The following is an 18,083-nucleotide window of genomic DNA, read 5'->3' as shown; positions in this document are numbered from 1 at the left end:
GGCTAATATCTTTCCATTGTTGTCACCGACACACACTGTTACAGTTAATTGTTGTCACGGCCAACAGTTAAAATTTGTCGATTTTTACGCCTAACGGCTTAATGTTTTGACCGTTCTACGGCTGACGGTTACCCTACTGAGACGCGCGCGTATTTCTTACAATTCAAAATCGGTAAATGCAATTAGAGTGGTTGAGCGACACACTCCGTTAATTAGGGTCGTTTTCAGTTTCTCCGTCATTCTCTCGGTTCGAGAGAATGTGAACTGTTCCAATTTTCTTGCTCGGTATCATGGTCTTACATGAATATTTTTATAGCACTTGAACTAAATTGTTGTTTTGAAGCAGAAGGGGAAAGCTACTTCCTATACATTCTCTGAATTGAAGTCATGATTTGCAAAGCAATCTCACCGTAAATTGTCAGCGTATAGCTCCACTGCAGACGAGCAATAAGTGTTTACGAGGAAAATACGGCGATCGACCACGGGAATAGGGGAAATTGCCTAGCTGGTTATTTTTGAAGGATTCCTAGACGCTTTCAGTTTTGAAACGAACATCATGCATTAGGCCGGGATGAGAATTAAATGAATCAAATTTATCGTTGTCGGCTCGTCTGATTTCTGCTGCGAGATTTTAGGTAGGCCTTTGCTTTGTGACTTTCGCCGAACCAAATTGATCTTTCTTTATGCAGAAACAGAGCCCATATTTGAAGTATTGGCAACATTTCAAATGATAATGTAAACTGACTACCGTTAAGAGTTTCTTCATGTATAAGGTGGCCAACTTAAAATATCAAATCAATTGCAAAGGAATCCGAATTTATTCAGGGGATGTATAAGGGAACACTTGACCCAAACGTCTATGGCGGCTACATGGAGCAGGATGCTGGTTATTGCTTCAATGCAGTGGATTCATACGAACGAGCGGCTAAGAAGATGTAAAAATCTGGGAAACCTGAATTCTCTTTGCTTTACAGGACTCAATCAGAGAGTTTCAAGGGCTACAACCAGGAATTTCTTAAAATCTGGCGTCTCCGGAATACAGACAGCGTGGCAATGGGGCCGGCTGCAGAAACGTACGTGGGATATGAACGTGCTTTGAGCCAAAAGGATCCCAAGTACCTGTGTACTGCCATGTTACCATGTACCAAGTTATGGCCCTGGCTTGCTAACGAGCTCATCAATTCAGTCAAAGTGGACAACCCATATTACGTCTGGTTTAAAGACAACGAGACGAGCCCGGACCACAAAAGCCACCTGGAGAGGTTCGTATATCACTTCTTTGCCCAAGTAGATCTCGAGGAACAGAAGAAGTGCCTTTCCATTTTCCAAGAAGGTTTAGTCAACAAGCTGGATTTCTTCCGCAGTGCCTGCGATGAAACCCTGTATTACTACTCGTCCTTTCAGGAGTAATTTGTAAAATATTTTAAGGTTGTTGTTTGTACCTATGGGACATAGCTTCGTCCAATACAGGTACACTTAGGACCAGCAGCCACTTTTTCATTCGCAGTTATTCCTGAATATATCATCGACAGGACTACAAGGCCTTATAAACATACGAAGCCTTTTCATTACTTGAGTTCTAGTCATTCTCACCCTTTCACTCTTTTCGATCTCGTTAGTAACTCTCCTTACTATCTGCTATATAATCCTTGGTGTTAGTTTGGAGAATTTGGTATTGGATCAACAAAAAATTCCCAAATTGACATCTTTTTTATTCTCATGACTTGTCTGCTTGATATTGCATTGATATTGTAAGGAGAAATTCTGTCTTGGTCACTCATGGGAGTTAAAACAAAGAGATGACGCTGAAGTTATTAACGAGATCAGTTATTAATGAGATCAGTAAAAGTTTTTCGGGGTAAGGGATGAATTAAGTTATTTTATCTGTTATTACTTAAAGCAGGTGAAATATTGTAAAAAAGGCTTCAGTTTCCTTAGTGACACACGTACGTAACAGAGGATGCTTGGTGCCATCTTGGTACATTGTGCAGAGTATGAGGCTAGACAAAATGTTCATAGGAAATACCTAGGGTCTGCTTGGTTTATTTTGGACAAGGAAAAGAGATAAAATTACAGTAGATTTTGATAATTTTGTTTTTTAAAGCATGTGGAGCTACGAGTGTAAGTTAATAAATGGTGCAAATAACTAAAAATATTTCTGTATCTTAGGCTTGCTGCAGCTTTCTAAATCAAATTACTGACCCAACCAGTTTTAGCTAGTCAAGAGTATGACCCGCCCCCTTCAATCATTTTTGAGCTTCGTCTGCAAATTGCACCTACAAAAAGAATTGGCCGGCCCGCAGACATGATTTTCACATTTTTGAAAACTAAAATATTATCATAGCCAACTAGGTGGATAGGTTCAGTTCCAGAACCAGTGTACTTCTCGTGAAATTCAGATAAACGTTTTCCCTGTTTTACTATACAAAAAAGGGCGGAAACTGCACCGAGATAAATGGTCGATTACTGTTATAAATATAGAGGCAAGACCGATACGAGATAAGTTTTAAGACGGAGCACTATATTTCGGCTGGCCAAACCGGCCTTCTTCAGGTGCAGTGGGAATTGACATAGAATAAGGTGGTACTTAGATAGCTGTATGATGTACTAGCGGAAATACGTAAAACTAATTTGATTGACAATGAGCTAAAAATTAGTTTTATGTATTTCCGCTATTACATCCTCATTTACAGCTATCTAAGTAACACCTTATTCTCTGTCGATTCCCACAGCACCTGAAGAAGGCCGGTTTGGCCAGCCGAAATATAGTGCTCCGTCTTAAAACTTATCTACGTTGTATCGGTCTTGCCTCCATATTTATATTCGTTATTTTGGGCCGATTAGATCACGGTTGATCCAACGTACAAGAGTATTATTATCGTCCTCGGTTGCTTGCTGAACATTTCACAGTTCGATTACTGTGTTCACATCCACTCTCAGGACAAATGGAATGTATTACAGTAAAGACAAATGATATCACTGTATGGTAGAAGTGCAAATCTGTAATTTTATAGTGAGCTTGAGATAGAGAAATAAACATGGCGATGTTTTTGTATGAAAATGAGGCCCCACGCTGCGAACAAGCCGTCGTTCTTACCACGGAAACAAGAGCGCTGCAACCTTTTAAATGGGTATTTTTGTATATTTCCCCTGAGTACCTAACTGCAAGGAAAATTTGAAGGAGTTGGAAATTTTCATTCCCAAGATGTTTGATTCTTACAGAGGCTAATTCTGGCTAGCTCTTCCAAGCAGCTGCTTCTTTTGATGATACGCTGATCGGTGCGGATGCGAATGGCTTGTCAATGAAACAAAAAAGCAACAATGGCTATACAGCATGACATTTTTTTTAAGGATTTATGAGTACAGAACTGTGCTTAGATAGGTGGGGCTTGAAACCAAAGCATTCTTTGTTGCGTCCCCACTTTAGGACAATTTATTTATTTTGGTGTTTCAGATGAGTGTAAGGAATTTTCAGTGACTGTATTTTATTTACTGTTTTATACTTAAGAGGATTTTAGACTGTAGAAAACCAATTCACAAAATCTCTTTGTTTATCTGTTTAACGTACTAAGAATGGATAGTTTGTAGTTACACTAGATAAGCATAGTGATCGCTAGAGTGCGGCCCGATGGCAAATTAACTTGACCTGGAAGGTGCTAGTCAGACTGTTAACTCGCCGAAACTGGTTCGGTCAATAAGTCGATTTAGAAAGGTGTAGCAGGCCTAAAATACAGAAGTGTTTTTATTGATATGCATCTTATATTGAAAATTTGCCTTAATTTAAACTTCTTTTTCTCGTACAAAATAAACCCAGCTAAAAACAGTTGATGTAAGACGACCTTCCAAACTCCTCTAAAGACTCCCATTGACCAAATAAACCAGGCTAATCGGCAGTCCCTTGAGGTAACAGAAAGGTATTTCGTCAATATTCTATGCAATTATGTTATAATTAAACGCTAGAGGTGAAAATTTTTAAACCCTGGGTATTTCCTGTTAACATTGTCTGGCTTCATACTCTGTACAAGGTAGCAGAATGGGTACCACAAAGCATCCTAGTTTACGTACACATGAGCATCGAAACAAACGCCTTTTAGAAGATTTTACCTGCTTTAGCTAATAACAGACAAAGTAACTTAATTCATCTCTTATCGCGAAAAACACTTCACTGATGTGGTTAATTACTTCTGTGTCACCCCCGTTTTAACTCCCACGAGTGACAAAGAGAATTTCTCCTTACAATATTAATGCAATAATAGTTGATCCAATGCCAAACTCTCCAAACTAAGACTAAGAACTGCGTATATGAAAAAGGGGCTGCTGGTACTTGGATCTTCTTGGCTCAGCACACGTTCATATCCCGCGTGTTATTGAGAGTGCCCGTATTTTCTAGAAAGCGTTGTGTTTCATAATTACTAAAAATAGAACTGAGAAATTTTCTGGGACACTTAGCCATGCTGACTCATTAAGAACTCTTAATGGAACTTTCTAGAACCATTAGTCAGCATATTTTGTTATTATACAGTAGCGATGTAATGATACCAAAAATAGTTGTATTACAGACCCCTTGAATATTCTAGAACATTTTGCAAAACATGTATAGGGAGTCGCGATCGGTTAAAGTTAGCCTTTTTTTCAGTGAGTTAGTGCTGTCGCGAAGAGTCCAGAGAAGCTAGTGTTATTACAGAGCCGAACTAGAGAGAACTGTTGGAATTATTTACTGTTACTGGGATCGTCAGCCGTGTGGAAGGCTACGTTGAGAAAAGTTTTGTGGAAATCGATAAGCTACAAGGATCTTTGAAGAGAACTGTGAGTTGTGTAGTAGTACACTGAGATTATAGTTTTATAGAGGGCTCTAATATAAGAGGATAGTTATTGTACTGGTTATTGGTATCGCTCCATATTAAGATTATTACGCCAGTCAATAAAGTAGTCGAGTTTGTACGAGTTGTATCTTTCTGTTGGTTGAGAAAATACCGGCATAACACACGTACGTTTCGGCAGCCGGCTCCATAGCCACGCTTTCTGAATTCCGGAGTCGCCAGATTCTAATAAAATCCTAGTTGTAGCCCTTGATACGCTCTGATTGTGTCCTGTAAAGCAAAGAGAAATCAGGTTTCCCACATTCTTGCGTCTATTTAGCTGCTCGCTAGTAAGAATTCACTGTGTTGAAGCAATTACCATCATCCTGCACCATGCATCCACCATAGAAATTAGGATGAAGTGTTCCTTTAACCATGCCCTGGATAAATTTAGATTCCGTGGCCAGATTGCGGATGGTCTCACTCTTTGAATCGACGAACAAGTAGCTGCTGAAAGATCCTTCTTGTTTGAGAGAGGGGCTTTGAGAAGGGGGCTTTAGTTTCTTGTCCACCTTTATCTTTTCTATCTTTCTCTCATTCTTTGAATCGTTGAACAAGTGGTGGCTTGGAGATCTATCTTGTTTGTCATGGGGGCCTTGTGAAAAGAAACTTAAATCAAATGTGACCTTCCGCGCTGTCTGGAGATTTCTTCTGGTTTCTTGGAAGGAACAAGAATTCATTAAGATTGCTCAGACGTTTCCAGCGTAATGAGTATCAGGGTACGCTGGAAAGGAGAAGAGGGGATCGCTTCTAATTTCCTAGTGGATAGCTTTCAGTAATTCCTTTTCAAAGTACAGAACAACACGATCGAAATAAAAAAGGGCATGGAGATAGACAGACTAGCTATCTTCTCTGATGTAAACCTCGAAGAAAGCCTTACAGATCACTGATGGTTCTACAATGCAACACCCTTTACTGATATTAAATCTAGCACAAATTAGAACATAGCTAGCAGAACCGCGCAATATACGTAAGCGTGCTCAAAATCCCGATAGTGCACGCTGACAGCGTCAGCAAATCGCTTCGCCAGAAATTTTTTTTTTCGCGCGAGCGGCCATTGTTAGCGTGAGGAAAAATAATATATTTCGCGACAATAATGGATACAAACAGAAACTCGGCCTACTAGTCCGAAAACGAAGACAATGTTTCGATCTTTTCCCTTGGGCTAAAGTTCTTGAATGAGGCAGAAAAAGAGAAAAACAATGGAAAAGGAGACTTGGCATCAGCGTCGTCACGATTCGCTTCAACTGATATTATTGTCCGTTTTCCGCGTCGGATTTGATGCACATTTCCACCGGCTATGTTCTAAAACAATTGGTTCATGCTTTCAGCTGTGCACTATCGAGTTATGGAGCATGTGGGAAGTTTAGAGAGCACTCAAGAAGCTAGAGTTGCCCTCGGCTTGAGAAATTGAGGAAGCTTCCTATTATGACGAGGAATTGACCAGGGTGAAGAAATGTGTTAAGACAGGGAACTGGGACTAGTGTATACTTCCCTCGTATGCACAGGTCGAGGACGAATTATGCTTGTATAGTGAGCTCTTGCTTCAGGGAACAATGATTGTGGTGCCCAGGCTCCTGCGCGACACCCTGATGGTGTGGTTAGCACACGGAGGGCACCAGGGTATAGATAAAACAAAGTATCGTCTCCGCAGTGAAGTTTGGTTGCCGAGAATGGACAAAGACGTTGAGAAGTTTTGTAGAGTTTGTCATGGCTGCCAGGTCACCTCTGGATTTGAACCCTCAGAGCCGACGTCCCGCGGTTTTCCTCCAAGAGCTCCTTGGCAGGACTTTGGAACAGACCTGCTAGGACCCCTACCCACAGGAGAGAGTATTTTGGCGGTGGTCGATTACTACAGTGGATTCCTTGAGGTTTCTATTATGAAGTCTACGATAAGTTTCAAGGTCATCGAGGCACTTGCACCGCTGTTTGCAAGATTTGATTTTCCAATCTCGTTAAAGACAGATAATGGCCCCCAATTCGTGTCCGAAGAGTTTGAAGCCTTTTTACGTACAAATGGTATCGAACACCGGAAAACGAAACCGTTGCGGCCTCAAGCCAATGGAGGGGTGGAACGCCAAAATCGTTCATTACTTAAATGCATACAAATTGCACATTTGGAAGGAAGGAACTGGAGAACTGAGTTACTAGTAAGGTTGACAGCGTACAGATCCACTCCGTAGACGTAGACTGAGATTACACCCTGTTGTATGATATTTGGCCGCGAAACAAGATCCAAACTGCCAGAGCTAAAGAGAGAGACAGTTGGTGTCCCAGGCGAGGAAGTGCGAGAGCGAGATTGGTCAAGTAAATTAAAGGATAAAGCTTACGCAGACCTCAAGGGGGGTGCCACGCCCAAGAGCATTCGTGTTGGAGACACGGTTCTTGTGAAAGCAGAGAAAACCAACGTGCTGACTACTAACTTTAATCCTGATCCCTTTAAGGTTGTTCACAAGACAAGGTCAGAGGTAACGCTTAGGAACGAGGCTGGCATTGAACTGAAAAGGAACACTGTGTTTGTAAAGAAGTACAACGAGCACCGAGATGTATCCAATGGAAACGACGACCAAGTGGTACAGGCAGGCTCTGCAGTACAGGTGGATGAGGCGGGGGCCAGCAAAATTCCAGAAACGACAGTCGTACCGATGCCGAAAGAAATTCCAGGAATGTCTAAGGTATCTAAAAATTGTCATGTACAACCTAGGCATTTCCTCAATAAGGAAAATACCGGAGTGGGGAGGCCTGTTCGGAGGTCGACCCGGACTGTAAGACCGCCTCATCGTTATAAAGCCATATTAGGACTGAACTGGATGTCTAAAACTTCTTTTCCTTTAATCGAGACTAGCGTAATTTAAAGACTTCGATTTGTATGCCGAACATTCAGGAAAAGAGGGAATGTAGTGCATAGCGATGCCAACGTGCGAATACTACTGTAATGCAAGTGATGTAATATATATCTAACGGCTGTTTAATCTATTGTGTTAGTTCTTTTCGGTTAACGGACTTGAATAAACGGTTTTAAACTTAACCGCGGTGTACTACGCTCAGGAAAGTTAGATATATATTGATTTAATTTTGTCTGTGGGAACCCAAGCGAATGCTAGGCTGAAAAAGTTTTGACTGTGCAGGAAAAAATGAAGTCTGAAAGTCGCTCGAAGTCGCCGTCCCTCACTGAACCGTCACTGACTTCCGCGATCTCAAGCTTCTCAGTTATCCACTGGGATCCTGCCGATATTTCTTCGCTAAGTTTTAGGTTACCATCCGAGTCTTTTATCGACGGCAACCTTTAAAACAAGTCAAAAGCTTTCTAATTGATAAACTAATTTCTCATTTCACCTTTTGCAGACTGACTAACCAGCGAATGCATCTACACAGATTTGTTCGTTGCGCGTAGAAGGCGACTTCAGGCGAGCCACTAGCTGGAGTTTGACTAATGATCGTGGGTCGTGGGTCGTAGGTGCAAGTCGTGGGTATGGGTGTGGGTAAAAGTCGTGGGTGCGATTAATACAAAATAATAACAATAATCATTTGAAATATTAGTTATAATAATACATAAATATTATACAACCCTTATCATTGTATCAGCTCGGTTTAGTGAGCCTAATATTTCATTGATTTCATCCAACAGAATTAATTTAGTTCACCCAAAAGAAAAGTTAAACCAAAGACAAAGCCATTATTTGCAGGATGATGTAATCTCTTAAAATGAAGGTCATTCCAAAGAGTTTGAGGAGTTTTGTTCAGGTCAAACGCTTGATCAACACACAAAAAATAATCTTACATTGAAAAGAGAGAGGTGCTAATCTTAAAAGAGCAACGTTTTCAGAACATGAAAGAAGCTTCGATATAAAACGAGGATCAGAAACACGGCTTTTGGCCGTGTTTTTGAATTAAAATTAAATTGTGCTCTCAGTACGGGTTAAAAATAAATGAAGTTTCAAAAGTAAAAGTAACAGTATATCCCTCTGCTGGTTAGGGAAAATAAAGCTTGTATTGATCAATGACATTCAAACAAAGAACCGAATGGTTCATTAATTGTCATCTCTGATCGCGTACCTTCTACCCCGCAACTAAGAAAAAAAAATAAGTGCAACAGCGAACTGTTGCAAGATAAGCCGATATATAGATAGCAACGTTTAACGTTAGTTGCAGTTCTGGATATGTTGGCTTCAAGGTTTTTCCAAGGCTCGAAAACATAAAACCTCTGGTATCCAGTGTGCGGTATATAATCGACAACCGGAAATCGCAAGCCAATGTTAAATTGGTCACGACAACTGACATCGGTGACAAGAAACGAAGAACCAAGTACAATCTTAAAATTTTTCTTCGTCCATTTTACTAGCCAGGTCGTTTTCTAAATCATAAAATAAACTAGATATGAAGAATGATTGAAATAAGTAAATTAATAAATAAAGAGGTTCTAATAGTTTCAATTTTTAGAACCAGTTTCGGCCAGTCGACAGTCTGACTAGCACCTTCCAGACCAAGTTAATTTGCCATCGAACAGCTCTATAGCGATCACTGTGCTTAACGAGTGTAACTACAAACTATCCATTCTCAGTACGCCAAACTGATAAACAGAGATTTTAAGAATTGGTTTCTCCCATTTAAAATCATCGTAAGTATAAAACAATAAATAAAATAAAGTTATTAAAAATTCCTTACACTCATCTGAAACACCAAAATAATTTAATGATATCGTCTTAAAGTGAGGACACAATACCAAATGCTTTTGTTTCAAACCCCACATATCTTTGTAGAGTTCTGTACTCATTAATCCTTAAAAAAATGGTTACATCATATATCCATTGTTACTCATATGTACAGTTGACGAGCCATCTGTACCCCCTAGTCATCTTACCTTGCCAGAACTGAAAAAAGTGCTCTCGATAAGAAATAAACAAAGGATATCAGGAAAGCTCAATAAAAAGTAAGATATCCAATTCTTCTGGCCACCAACAATAAAATGAAATGTCTTCTGATTATTTTCTGTTTAAAATAATTGACAAGATTTGTGATAAGCCGAATAGTATGATTTTCCCTCCTCGATAACGTCTCAAAATCTTGCACTTCAACGTAATTGGCCTTAAATAGGAAATCCAATTTATTTCATCGCGGTATTTCCACTACTAGCATCACACTAGTTGTTTTTCTTTTTGATTGGCAAGGATCAGAGGCATGGTTAAAAAGAAGGGTCTATTCTCAAAGTAGAATTCGTAACGTCCGCTTTCAGACCACTTCTTCAATTTGATGTACTTCTTTGCTGGGAGTATTCGGTACCTTGATCAGCGTTTCATCAAAAGAAGCAGCTGCATGGAGGAGCTTGGTCTCACAGGTATCACTATTTAATAACAGTTCGCTTCTTTCTTTGGTCAGCCTCACGATTGAGTCGCACAAGCTTTCAATTGACGAATAATCACAGGTTGCAAAGTCGAACAAGTCCCTGATGTAGCCAAGGATAACACTCTGCGAAGAATCAAAATATTACTTTAAGAGTACAAAAAAGCCACCCACACGTACAGAAAAAAAAATTGTCTTGGGCAGTTATTCAAAGAAATACAGTTTCTACTCAACTCTTGGATAATATCAAATTAATGACATAACCTTGACTGTAAAATGATTGTAAATACATTTACCTTGAAGTATTCACAGACTTTCTTCAGTTTGTCATCTGATCCTAAGAATCCCCAGGCAAGAACTGGAGAAACATACTGCGCCACTACGTAGAAGTGAGCCATGAATCCGTAAGGGTCCTGTGTTCACAAAAATGTCCAAAATCAGTTGATCAGCGTCATAATTGATACACATAGGTCCCTGTTTAGTCCCTGCTTATATAAAATTGCAGTTTACAACAATGAAATCGACAGCAACGGTAACAATAGCTGCAACTTCATTTGAGGTACAGGATTTTGACTCTTTCACTCCTCTCAGATCTCATTAGTAATTCTCCTTACTGTCTTATATACAATTCTTATGATTTTAGTTTGGAGAATTTGGTATTGGTTCAACTAATAACCACCTAATTGTTCTTTTTCTTTATTCTCATTATTTGTCTGCTTAATATTGTAGTAATAATGTAAGAAGGCCCTCTGTTCACAAAAACGTCCAATATCGCGTGATCAGCAGCACAATTGATACACAGAGGAAGAAGAAATTCATCATGGGTTAAAAAGGATCGGCTATAGATACTGTGTATTTTGGTTTACACATCAAAGAAAAAAAAAAGGATCAATAACTGGAAGTGGCAACGAACCTTAAGATAAGAAGTCTTAGCCTTTAAAACTCCCCAGATGGCTGTAGTAAGGGCCTGACAAGATCAAGGTAACATCAACAATAAAGAATATATAATGTACAGTACTGTAATGAAAATAAATCATGTCCAGAACACAGCTCTCACTTCAGAATGTGGAGAAATGACAACAATAAAATGGTGAAAAGCGAACCAAATTTTGAAACTGTTGTTGAATGTGCCTTCAAATTATTTGCCAACACTTGGCAAGTCATAAGAAAATGATATTAGCAGTACTTGAACACAGAAGTGTGGCTCTTTGTCCACAGTTTCAATTGCTGGGCTATCCCATTAAGTGGTATGGTAACCACACTTCTGCAAGCACCTGCTATATTTTGGAAACAAATACTCAATACTCAATTCTTAGGGGAATGTAGCTTTTTCTTACTAATCCCCTCCCTCTCAAGGTTAAGTGACCTTCAGCAAATTATTGGTATTGCATAATGTAAATGGTAAACTTCCCAAAAAAATGCATGAATGTGGACAAGCTTGTGTTTTTATCATCACTCACAGTTTCCTTGATACGAGCTGACAGCCACCTGTTTTGAACAGCAGTGGCTACTGTGTAGGGAGGGGTGGCCAGGTCATCAAAGGCATCTAACAGCACAAAGTCCAGGAGGACATCATAGAATGAAACTTCAACCACCTTAAGAGACCACAAAACATAATTTTCAAGCCGAATCATCATTATTTGGTACACATTCTTGGTGGTAAATTGTTCAATGGGTACAACAGAGTATTAACCCTTTGAATGCCAAGGACGTATATATACGTCCTAAAATAGGACCCTCAGATACCGTGGACGTATATATACGTCCTCTGACAAGCATTTTGTTTCTTTTCTCGGTCGTTCAAGGTTTTTATCCGTGGTTGTTTCAAAGGACCTGGGAGTACAAAGAAGAAATGAAATCTGTTATATAAGATGTTTTTGAAAATCATTTTTATCAAATTGTTTTTTTATTATAAATGCAACCACACTGGCATAGAGGTTGTAATAACCTAGCCAATAAAAATACATATTTGATGTATTGACTATTGTAGTGCAAGATTGATTACTAAAAAGAGTTATACAATGCCAAAGGGCTCAAATTGTTGAGTAAAATTATTTTATGAAAAATCCAATATGGCCGCTGGTTGCGAGGCATGCACCTGGGTTGGCATTCAAAGGGTTAATAAATTTTGAAGAGCAACAAAAGAGCTTGTCAGACATATCAAAATACGCAATACCTGATGAATTCAGATAATCCACAACATAAAATTAACATTTTGGTAATAAGGACGAGACCAAGTTGTGCCACTCTTACATTGTAAGGTGACACACAGTGGTTCACTTCCTTCTACACTGCTATGCTCATTTATGGTGTAAGACTTTTAAGCATAGGAGGCCTCATGTAGAGTCCTGGAAAATAATAGTTTCCTCCAAATCTAAAACCATTTTAGCACTCTACACCAGCTGTTCTTCCACAGACAAAATGACTCATGATAGACCAGTGTTTACACCTTAATGTGACCCACTGAAAATTCTAGGTAATTTCCTAAAACACTTTTTCACTCTACCAGAAGACGGGACTGACTGTATAACCCAAGACTCACATATATATATGTTCACAATATTTTGCAACTTAAATTACAAATTACACTAATATCAATCTCATTAGAACTTAGATCCATTTAAGGCTAAAGCAAGTACTGTAAGTACACCACAAGACTTCAGCCTCAGCAGTGTTCAATGCTCTTACTCCTCTTTCTTCCAGCTCCTCTTTGATCTGCTCCCAATTTTCAGGTGATGACGAGTACTCCACTAGTTCATCAAATGCTGCTTGAAAGTCAGATGCATCCTGCAAAAAGTGAAGTTCGACAAACTGGACAGTCTATATCATTCATTTGTTTACACAAACACTTACAAAGGTACTGTCTTGTACTCTAATCAGGCATATGTACTTGTATTCTAATCAAGCATAGGATCACTAATAACCCATTGAGAAAAATCAAACAAGAACTTTATTGTACACTAGTAGTAGAAGAAATTTTTAAAACTGTGCCAGAAAATTTGTCATAACCACTGTCAATAGCACACTGATTAAGAGATATCTGCAGCAGAAAGAGTTGGTAAACACCAAAAGATGTACATACAATCCAGTGCCAACTGCAATCTGTATTTTACCTTGCCTGCACTTTCAACAACAGCTGAAACAGCTTGTCTTCCAGCATCAATAAACCATTGTCGCATTTCTGAAGATGAAAACACCATCTTGAAAACAAATAGACAAAGAAGATTTGAGTCAAACAATCCAAAACTAAAATAAGAGGTCATTCAAAAAACCGCAATGGGCATGTCACATAATTATATTTGTACTGTCCACAAAAGAAAAAAACATTACAAATAAACAAATAAACAAACAAATGAACAAACAGATGAAATCAAACCTCAGAAGCCTGTCGAACACAATGTACTTTGGCAAGAAATTCCATGTCACTTTCACATCCCACCTCATTTGTTCTAAAATAAACAAACACACAAACAATGTTATAAACATGTCTGAAGCCTTTTTTATTTTTTTAATAGAAATTAGAAAGACTGAAATGATATCTGTCAAAGGATAAATGCAAAGATTAATTGACTGTATATTTTTTAATGTATATTTTTTTAATGCTGTATATTTTTTAATGCTTTAATGTGACAGCGTGATGATGTTAGTGAGTTTCACAGGCGCTGACTAATACTTGGCTGTGTAGCCGTGCGATGCGGTTCCAGTCGAGGCCCACAAATTGACCCTTGCTCACCATAGAGTCTCCAGTAGCTCAGTGGTTAGAGCATCTGACTAGATCATAGAGGGTTGGGGATTCAAGTCCCATCTGGGACTCAGATTTTTCTATTACATTATATTTTTTAACCATGGGATATACAGTGTACGTGCTTAGTTACCATATGGAGGGTAAGTAATGGTGGTGTCAAATAAGGTGTCGAAACTTAACGACAGCTTGCATCAATACAAATTCAGGGAAATTCTGCTTTCCAAAAAAAGAAATTATAAAGAAAATTAACTCAAAAGCAGGAAATTAAGGCAACTTAAAAAAACAAAACAAAAAGGATTTGGCATATGTCATGACCATATACAGGAACAAATTTACACCTAACTTAAAAGTTTACTTGACACTTAAGTATGTAGTGACAGAATAAGATGTAAAAAGTACAGCAAATACAAATTAACAGAGAACAAAATAAAAGGAGATTTTCCAATTTCATGATAATTATGTTAAACATTGTACCTGATTTTTCGACAGCAGATACCATGACGAATGTAATGTTGCAGAGCAGATACATAAAACTCAAGGTGACTAAAAGAACAAACAAACAAAAGAACAATCAAAATATTTACAGTTTAAATTGATCTCCTAATTGTTTAACTTGTGAAAAACACATGAAATTATGATCATTTTCTGATTACTTCATTTAAGAGCTGTTAACACAAGTAGTTTTCTGGCTTTTGAAAAAGGCAATTATTAGAGTTACCTATGATTGCCAGCTGTGCGAAGACAAGCTTCCCTGAACAGCTTCAGTCGCTGTGACTCATTGACAAGTCTCTCATCAGTGATATCATCAAACTACAAAACAAAGTTCGTTGTAATATATAGATAGTGTACAATGCCTGTTTGAACTCAGAAAAAAGCATTCTGTTATCATAAATTTAATGCTATCAGATTGGTCAGTCTAGAGGCAGCATTGAGAAGCTAACAAAGTCACAGTGATGAGTCATTATGTCATCATGGTAACATGAAAAGTTACTTTCCTTTCTCAGTCCCTAGCCTTAACCCAGTCTGGAGCTCCACAGAAAATTATATTTAAGTGATGTCAGGAATTTAAAATCCGTGACTAATGCAAAAGGGGTGGAGAGATCTCTGTCAAAAGATGGAAAGATGTTAGAGAAATAACTGAAAAAAAGAGAAACAGAGTCAACTAGCAGAAATTTATATACCTCCTACTCTGAATTTCAAGGTACATAATCAAGGAAAAAGCTATTAAGCTTGCTACCTGAGTGTATATACATATTTCAGAGGTAATTTCTTTGTTATGCCACAGTTCCATTAGCCATAAATCTCATTTGCTACTTTTTCATTACTAGTTGTTAGTATCTTTTTATCATATTTTAATTAAATTTTAATAATATTTTTATACTTAATCAATCTGTATTTAAATTGTTTACTCCTAACACAAAAGCACCTCTAGCTGTGCATTATCAGATGCAGATACAAAAGAATCAGCATCAGAGGAGTTCTGATCTTCCAAGGCTTCATTGAATTCCAGTTGTAACTGTTCTTGTAAACTCCCATCATCAATCCAAGTCAGCATGTTGCTTGGTGTCTGTGGCAGAGGAGTCTCCATGAGATCATACTGCTCAATCACTTTCCGCAGCTTTCTGGAACCACCAATCAGGGCATTCAGTTTTTTGTCTGCTTCATTAAGGAAGAATGAGTTGTTTCCTCCCCGAGAAAGACCTGTACGCCGCCATTCCATCACATAATCTATAGCTTCATACCAATGTTCCAATGCCATGTCAAAGTTTTCAACACCTGTGTTGTATTGCAACATCCAATTGATAGGTCACAGGGGAAATAAAAATTATCACTTATTACATGTAAAACAGAAAGAACCTCCATAAAAAAAAATAAGACTAATATACATAAATTATGTTAAAAATCATTGCTGTTATTTCATTAGTATACATATTCTTCGTATTGATATATTAGATAGAGAAACAAATAAATGTAAAATAATCAGTCAAAAGAAACTATAAGAATGTCTGTACAACTATAATTGACATTTACGCTCATGTGTTCATATCTATGTTGTAGCTCAATTTTATCCTTGGTTCAAATTTTATTTTCCTTTGTTTCAAACTCATTATCATACATTAACAGGACCAAGAACAAAGGAAAATAAAATTTGAACCAAAGTATAAAATTGAACTACAACATCTACATCCATGGGCAAATATCATTTGAATGTGAAAAAATTAACCTACATAGGATCTGAGCTTCTTTCCATACAAGGACTTTCTAAAATCAGCAGTTGTAAAGTATTCAGGACTAAGAATGATAAACATACCTCTCTTAATAAGCTCTTCAATAATTTCTTCTTCATCTGTGATCACATCCCCTAGGTCAACAGCACTATCTTCAGAAACCCTTCCATCTGTTAGAAATTGATGTAATTTGTACTGTCCAGTATTTTTTATTTCAAATATGCTATCGACCCAAACTATACCTCAGTTAATGAACTCTGGCAGGAAGAAAATAATCATTTAATTGTTTACCATTAACTAAAACACCATCCACCACTACAACATTTGGTGATCCAAGAATTGCTGCATGTCGTCGGTACACAACTTCATTATCTAAGCCTGTCACACTTCTGGGAGTGTGTCTTGCAGACTCACCAGCTGTAGATACCCTTGAACTCCCTGTCAAAGGAAGGGAAGTTTGAAAAGATGAGTAAAATTTAAAAGAAAATGCTCTTAATTGTCCTTTTGTCAATTTTCTTTCACAAGCTTAGTTGTTTCAGAATTAAAATCATACATTACAGTATACTGATACAATACGTGAAAAAAAAAAAAAAAAAAAATCAACCCACTAATACCATGAACACAGTTATACTGATCAAAAATTACATTTGAATGTCTTTGCACATTGTATGACAAATAGAATAATAAATTTCAAGTGTAACTCATTGAGCTATTATTAGACTGGTATGTGTGCACTTATTCAATTTATTGTTTATCACCTTTTTTGAAACACAATTTCTAGAGAAAACCCCACGTATATGCAGTTACAGTTTAAACTACTTTTGACCTGAAATCATGCATAATATTAAAATAATAGTAAGTAATTTTTACATGAAGACAATTATATGCATACATATGTGAAAGAGTTATAGTCATTATACATTCCATAGACTTCCATGTTGGCACTAAACAGTTATCTCTATCATAGCCAAGCTCAAAGTTTTTTAAATTTATGAAACCACCAGTATTGTTTCTTCAGTGACCACATATTTTGCGGTGACAAGCTTCTCCCTGAGCAACGTTCGTTAATATTATTTTGCCTGAAATTTAACAGACAACCAACACCGACCTGCCATTTCAAGTACCTCGACGCGTGAAAAATATAAAAAAATGTCTTCCACCAAACAATGAAAAACTTTCAATATCACAGTTACAATGAGTATCAACATTGTTTAATAGCCATAGGAAGGTTTTAAGAAATTTTGCATCTTCAATTTATTTATTGGATGATAATCTGTCTAGCTATTTTATGATCAAAATTAATTCCCAATAAACAGAGGTAAGTAAGTTTTGAGTACTCTCAGAAATAGTAAGATAAAAATAATTGTACCGCTACCTGAAAAAAATTGTACAAATCTACTTCTCTCATAACAATGTAAGGTGTACAATACACAATCAATACAAGTATGGAAAGATACACTGGAAAACTAAATTATTGATGTGATTGGGTACGCTGGCTACTTTGATGAATTTGCCTTCCATCAGCCCAAGCCTTGTTTGTCGACATGAAGGATGACTATCATCTATATAAAACCACATTTCTGTTCTACTGTTACCTGCTGTGAGAGTTCTCTTTCTCCTCAAAGGCCGATCGTTGTATGATGAGCTCTTTCCAGTGGATGGTTCACGGCGCTTTCGTTTCAAATATCGCGCTGTCAGAAACAGCAGAGTTCCTGCGCCAAGCGACAGCGCCAACAAGGCAGTGATTTGCAGCAATCGCGACGAACGAAACATGTTTCAAATCACGAGTCCGCTTACATGATAACTCGCTCACATAATGAAAATGAAAAGGCTACTTCGACAGGAAACACTCCTCTCCTGATAACACTTGCATTTTGCAAGGCATGGAAAAGCGTGCAGGTCACAGCTGAT

The 18,083-nt window shown here is 37.9% G+C and overlaps 2 protein-coding genes and 2 pseudogenes across 3 annotated transcripts; 2 read left to right on the top strand and 2 right to left on the bottom strand.

Moving 5' to 3' along the window:
- Positions 1-786: 786 nt before the first annotated feature.
- LOC111326667 (uncharacterized) lies at positions 787-2,506 on the top strand (annotated as a pseudogene).
- A 248-nt stretch (positions 2,507-2,754) lies between these two features.
- LOC148733944 (uncharacterized) lies at positions 2,755-5,935 on the bottom strand (annotated as a pseudogene).
- Positions 5,936-6,415: 480 nt separating this feature from the next.
- LOC111326642 (uncharacterized protein K02A2.6) lies at positions 6,416-7,042 on the top strand. The gene has a single exon (XM_022930683.2). It carries the CDS (start codon positions 6,416-6,418, stop codon positions 7,040-7,042), a length of 627 nt encoding a protein of 208 aa, XP_022786418.2.
- Positions 7,043-9,531: 2,489 nt separating this feature from the next.
- Positions 9,532-18,082, bottom strand: LOC111326622 (mitoguardin 1). Of its 2 annotated transcripts, none has more exons than XM_022930658.2 (13): positions 17,768-18,082; positions 16,464-16,610; positions 16,256-16,342; positions 15,371-15,720; positions 14,663-14,754; positions 14,419-14,487; positions 13,576-13,648; positions 13,313-13,399; positions 12,888-12,986; positions 11,660-11,794; positions 11,113-11,166; positions 10,496-10,612; positions 9,532-10,325 (listed from the first exon to the last, which is right to left on the bottom strand). In XM_022930658.2, exons 1-13 carry the CDS (start codon positions 17,943-17,945, stop codon positions 10,089-10,091), a joined length of 1,725 nt encoding a protein of 574 aa, XP_022786393.1. In that variant the 5' UTR covers positions 17,946-18,082; the 3' UTR covers positions 9,532-10,088. The 2 variants fall into 2 exon arrangements, with proteins under 2 accessions (XP_022786393.1, XP_022786394.1); XM_022930659.2 differs by having other exon boundaries at positions 16,256-16,306.
- Between the last annotated feature and the right edge of the window lies 1 nt (position 18,083).

The sequence above is a fragment of the Stylophora pistillata genome, chromosome 4 (genome assembly GCF_964205215.1).
Source record: "Stylophora pistillata chromosome 4, jaStyPist1.2, whole genome shotgun sequence".
Classification (NCBI taxonomy): domain Eukaryota; kingdom Metazoa; phylum Cnidaria; class Anthozoa; order Scleractinia; family Pocilloporidae; genus Stylophora; species Stylophora pistillata.
The sequence above is the reverse complement of the archived record's forward strand: the minus strand, read 5'-3'. Positions and strand labels throughout refer to the sequence as shown.